This window comes from Emiliania huxleyi (genome assembly GCF_000372725.1).
Source record: "Emiliania huxleyi CCMP1516 unplaced genomic scaffold EMIHUscaffold_619, whole genome shotgun sequence".
Taxonomy (NCBI): Eukaryota; Haptophyta; order Isochrysidales; family Noelaerhabdaceae; genus Emiliania; species Emiliania huxleyi.
Window position 1 is genome coordinate 1 of NW_005197359.1, and position 5,711 is coordinate 5,711.

General features: G+C 65.5%; 2 protein-coding genes across 2 annotated transcripts in view; one reads left to right on the forward strand and one right to left on the reverse strand.

Annotated features, from left to right (window-relative positions):
- Positions 1–440: 440 nt before the first annotated feature.
- Positions 441–1,451, forward strand: EMIHUDRAFT_120355 (hypothetical protein; the record flags this gene model as incomplete). The annotated part of the gene is made up of 1 exon (XM_005763814.1): positions 441–1,451. One exon carries the CDS (start codon positions 441–443, stop codon positions 1,449–1,451), a length of 1,011 nt encoding a protein of 336 aa, XP_005763871.1.
- A 3,464-nt stretch (positions 1,452–4,915) lies between these two features.
- EMIHUDRAFT_247952 (hypothetical protein) overlaps positions 4,916–5,711 on the reverse strand; it is a gene marked incomplete at both ends in the record, with an annotated part of 1,623 nt that continues 827 nt past the window's right edge. The window contains 4 exons of the mRNA XM_005763815.1: positions 4,916–4,975; positions 5,052–5,219; positions 5,388–5,446; positions 5,513–5,570. Coding sequence (XP_005763872.1) covers positions 4,916–4,975; positions 5,052–5,219; positions 5,388–5,446; positions 5,513–5,570 — 345 coding nt within the window. The remainder of the gene's footprint in view (positions 4,976–5,051; positions 5,220–5,387; positions 5,447–5,512; positions 5,571–5,711) is intronic.

Here is a 5,711-nt window from a genome sequence, read left to right on the forward strand (position 1 = left end):
AAAAAAGTCTCACCCAGGGCCGCTCCGCATATCATGCTATGTATGCACGCGGATCGCGATCGCTAAATCTGGACATGTTTGAGGTTGCTCGAGAGAGCCTGGAAATGGTCCCGCGCCGTAGCCCCGGTGCCGGCGCATCACCTCTCAGCCGCGAGGGGCCGGTTCTGCCGCGCAGTCGAGCAGCAGGAGCTCGGGGGCAACTTTGTCGACAAACATGTTGAGGAGAATTTCGGCTCCGCCTCTCCCTCGCGCTGGAACGGAGCACTTGTCAGACGCCCAGCTCATCCCGTGCACGCGAGCCTGCAACGGCGCTGTCGTAGTCGTTGTCACCTTCGTCGGCCGCAGAGGCGTGATGGAGTCGTTGTCATCGTCGGCTTCGAGGCTCAATTGCTGTTTTCGAGCGAACTTTTTTTCTTCAAGAGTTTAGAGCGTTTCGAGCGATGAACGCGTCGACGCCGGTCCTGCTGGTCCTGGTGGCGCTCTGGTATGGCTCGAGCGCCGCCTGCACTACGACCTCCAAGCAGCTGCTTGCGCTGCTCTCGCCGCAGCACTGCGCGCTGCAGCTGACGAGTGTGCAGTTCGGCGTTGCGATGCTCGCTGCGGCAGTGGTAAGCTTCTGCTCCGGCAAGATGCCGCTGCTGCCGTACTGCGTCTGGCCTCTCGCCGGCGCCATCGCCCTCTCCTACACGGCGGGCTTCGTGCTGCTCAACCTGTCGCTGCTCTACATCCACGCCTCGCTTGCGGAGACTGTGCGCGGGCTCGAGCCGCTCTGCTCCGCCGCCATCGCTTGCGCCCTTGGCGTGCGGGGGGGGCGGCTGAGCGCCAGGGCGCTGCTCGCCCTCGTGGCGCTGGTGGTCGGCGGCACGCTATCTGCCCTCTCCCAGCCCGCCTCCGAGCGAAGCGAAGGCTTCTACCTCGGCCTGCTGCTCGCCAACGGCGCGAACCTCGCCTTCGCCTTCCGCGGCACACTAACCACCGCCGCGCAGGACTTGCTCGCCGCAGAGAACGAGCGCCCGCTCGACGCCAACGCCATCTTTCTCTACCAGCACGCGATGGGCTTCGCCGCGACGGTCCTCCTCTCGGTCGGCGCGGGCGGCTACCCGTCACGCCTCGTCTCGGGCGAGTCGCGCGAGGTTGTGATGCTCCTCGCTTCGTCGGCGAGCGCCTTCTTCGCGTACAACCGCCTCTCGCTCGCAGTCCTGCTCCGGCTCAACGCTGTCTCGCACTCGGTGTGCAACGCGCTGCGCCGCGCCGTGACCGTCGCCGCGGCGACACTCATCTTTGGGAACGCCGTCACGCTCCTCTCTCTCACCGCAATCGGGCTGGTCGTCGGCGGCTCGGGAGGCTACGCCCTCGCCGTCGCCGCCGACAAGGCGGCGGCTGCGCGGGGCAAGGAGGCGCGCGCGCGCATCAGCGCGTACCCCTCCGAGACGGAGGTGGAGGAAAGCTAGAAGCGGAAGCCGCTCTACACATCGTATTCGGAGCCCTCGTACTCACGCGGTGCTGCGAATGCACGGCGCGAGGCGGTGTCCCCGCCACGAGGCCGGTGTACTCACGCACGAACACAACCCCGGGCCCTTCACGCTGCAGGAGGACGACCCGGCCCGAGCGCGCACTCCCTCTCCGTCAAAGGACGAGGCGCCCCTATTGCCGGCAAAGGAGCCCGCCTGACGGAGGCCGTAGCCGTTAGGCGGCCCGAGCCGCTCTCCCTTGGCCACGTCGCGCGCCGCTTGCGCGATGTCGTCTTGAGGCGTTGTGTGTGTGCATTGCCTGCGGCTGCGCGGATGTTCAGGTGTATTGGTTGCGGCTGTCTGCGAACATATTGTGCGGCCCGCCCCGCCACTGTGATGTGTTCTGACCCCCCCCCCCCTATCCGACGGTCCTCCATGTGTTGTGTCATCTCCCCCCGGCTTTATTTATTGTGGAGATTGGTGATTGCGTCTACTTGAGTCTCACCATGAGATATCCACAATCCTGAATCCAGATTGCAGTTCGTTGGCTTTAATCCCTACTAGGCTATAGTTCCAATTCACTCCGCTGTGACACACGCTAATCTTGAAAACGCGTCCAACGGAGCTCCGTGTTGCTCCCAGCGGAATCACCCGCGCTTCCTGCGGCCATGGCCGATGATACTAGTATGAGAGGTCATCTGGCTACCGCGAGCGCGACTCAACTCGCCGACGTCGTCCGATGATTGTGCCTCAAAGTCAGCCTCCGGAGGCTATCGTGGGGTCGAGCCGGCGGTAGCCGTGACATGTACATGTGGTTCCACCACCCCTCGCAGGCTTTGCCTCAGACCGCCACCGTTCCCAGGCTGCCTAATGGGATGGAAAGGAAGGCTGGGCGAGCGTATAGAAGCGTGCTCGACCTCGTCGTGGCAACCTGCACGGCAGCGCTGGCAGGCGCGATGAGCGTCGTGCCACCTGACCCAAGACGGGTCGCAGGCGTCGTACCGAGCGTGTCGAGACCGTGTCCTGATGTGATCTGCACGGGTGAGTCACGTCGGCGTCAAAGGAGCGACGTGCGACCTGTCAGAGCTTGATCTCCGATCTCAGCGGCGTCGAGTCGTCTCCGGCGGCGACGATTTGGTACATCTCCAGGACGCGCAGAGGCAGCTGCGATCCCGCCGAGTAGACGGCGGCACACAGCAGGTCAGGAAGGCACCGAGAGGTACCAAATGGCGCAAATGACCAAAATCAAGATTGTGTAACGCGGGCTGTGCCACAGTGAAATGGAACTAGCCCTAACGAGTAACGTATATGCAGAATTGCAGTAGGGTGTACACAGTCCTCAGCGTCGGGGAGGAGTACACTTACGAGTTACGTTAGTCTACGGCCACTACGCGAGTCTTTTCCCTCTCGAGCTGCGGGTGCAGCAGCCTGGGAGCTCGTGCTCGGGCGGACACCCCACGCCGCGCACTATCGTCTCGCCCTGAGCCGCCATATGCGGACTGGCGAGACTTGCATCGGGCTGGAGCCTCAAAGGTCGCTACTGGCCTGGCTGGCCGCCTGGCTGGTCGCCACGCCGCTCGTGTCGGCAGGCTTCGATACCTTCTCGGTCAAGTCCATCAATATTGGCTCAGCGGACCAAGTTGAATTCTACGCATTGGAAGGCACCGGCGTAGAGGACGCGCACCCCGTCTATGGCTTTGAGGCCTCCGACGGCAGCTTCATATTCTGCGGCAAGGGCTTGGAGTCGGAATCTTCGTCCGAGGCTGAAGCCTTTGCGGTCAAATTCAGTTCAACCGGCCAAACCATTTCAACGTGGCGCTCCAACCACATCGGCAAGGACGCTGCCAATGCATGTGCGCAGCTTCCTGGCGGAGGCGACGTGCTCGTTGTGGGCTATCGTCTGGTGGGCGGCGTAGCCTACCGCTCAATGACAAAGCTATCGCTGGCCACACTGGCCGAGACGTGGACCGCAACCACGTTTGGCGACTCGTCGGGCCAGCACGGCGCATGGGAAGGGATCGATTTCAGCACAGACGGTGCGACCGCGCTGCTAGCCGGCTTCTACGACAAGAGCAGCGCTGATGAGATGAGCTTTCGGTCCTACGGCAACACCGGCGGCAAAGCCGTGGTCATGGCGCTGCCAGTCACCGTCCTTAGCGGCGCCAGCGCGCCCACCGCATCCTCTGCTTCGTGGACAGCGGCCAAGGACGACCGCCACACGGCCAAGGCGGTGCGGCCGCTCTCCAACGGCGACATGGCAGTCCTGTTTTGGAAGGACAGCGCCGAGGGCGAGGAGGGCACCGACACGGCAGTGGCCAAACTTTCCGCGACGGGAGGCTTCATGTGGGGTGCGCGCGCTGCACCCGCACGGCACGCACGGCACTGGACTCACGCAATGCTCACGCGCTTGTAGGCCCGATCGACGTGGGCTCGCAGCACGGCGAAGGCACAGAGCTGGCGGTGGCGGTGGACGAGAGCGCCGTCTTTATCAGTGGGCACGGCGGGTGCCTCGGACTCGGTGGCTTCTGCGGCAAGCTCACCAAGATTAGGGCGACCGACGGCGTCGTTTTGTGGTCACGCGCATTCTCGTCGTGCGGCAGCTATGACGCGTCGGGGGTGTATACGGGCGACGCGTGTGGCAACAACATGCTGATCAAGACCGAGTGCTGGGGTGTGCAAGCAATGAACGACGGTGGACTTGTGCTCGCGTGTGGCACAGGCATTGAGGACTGCAGCGGCATGCAGGGACAGATGGCGATCGATTGTGCCAACGGGATCGCACTCCTCGCCGACTCGCGCGCCGGCGCGTTTGCTCGGAGCGCCGGCGTCTGGCAGAGCTTTGTCGTTCGCACGGACGCGTCGGGCGCGCTGTTGTGGCAACGCACTGACCAGTACCGCATGGATGGCGAGCCGGCGCTCGGCACGCCAGGGTGGGAGGAGGGCAGCTCCGCCTCGGAGTATGTGGCCAAGACCGCCGACGGCGGCCTGCTCTTTGTCAACGACGAGGCTAACGGCGTCGGCGTCATGAAGCTTGCCGCGCCGTTATCGCCTTCGCCCTCGCAGCCTCCACCCGCGCCATCGCCATCGCCGCCCACTCCAGAGCCGCCACCTGGACCCCAGCCGCCGCCCTGGCCAGAGGCGCCGCCTCTCGGACCTCAGCCGCCACCAGCGCCCTCGCCGCCGCCGCCCGGGCCCGAGCCACCGCAGCCTTCGCCGCCCCCACCGTCCGCACCCGCCTCATCCGGGCGCATCTGCGACGTTCCAGAGGGCGAGGAGGGATTTGACGCCTTACCTGAAAGCTGCAGGCAACTCATCATTGGCTGCGCAGTGGGCGGGCTTGGCCTCTGCCTCTGCATCGCAGCCGTGGTCGGCTGCAAGCTCGTCTTCGGCAAGAAGACGAGACTCGCACCTTCTTATTGAGAGAGGTTTGCACAGAGGCGGGTGTTTTTCAGAGGTGCAACTTTTCACGCAATCACGGTTGTCATATTTTGCGCGAGACTGATGTTTAGCTCTACACATACTGTCTGCACATCAGGCATCGCTCCGACACTCCACACACACCCGCGGCCACGCAGTGATCAGCCGGTTCTCCGGCGTCACCGTCTGCGGCACATACGTCTGCAGCCGGACTGCGTAGCCCCGCGCGGCGAGGTAGCGCGAACGGCCGAGGTCGAGGAGCCGCTTGCAGCGACGGCCCCACTCGGCGCGAGTCGCCCCGTCAATCACCTCGCCGAGCGCCTCCCCCAGCCGCAACACCGCCGGGTCCGCCTGCGAATGCTCGCCGTCCGTGTGCACCGCGCCGCCACCGGCGCCGCCCGCGCCGTCGGCGCCGCCGGCGCCGCCGCCACTGCCGCCCGCGCCGCCGCCGCCACCGCCGCCGCCGCCCGCGCCACCGCCGCCGCCGCCCGTGCCGCCCGCGCCGCCGCCGCCCGCAACGGTCGACGTGGCCCAGCTCGAGATGGCGGTGAGGAGCCGAAACGAGTCCTCGTCGACGCCTGTTCACAGCGCGAGGTGTGAAGAGGCGCTGTTCACACCACGACGCGCACGCCGCCGTGCACCACCGGCCTCGCGGAGGAACTCTCTCGCGACGTACGCGCCTACCACGGGATCAGTCTCGACCTCTGAGTCAGGCGGCGTTCTTGCGGGAGAGGCCGGGCCGCGACACGCCGCCGCGCCCCAGCTGCAGCGGTGGTGGCAGCACGTCGCAATCATCACGCCGCTCATGGCCGGCCCGTCTCCGTTCTCGGCATCGGCGACGGC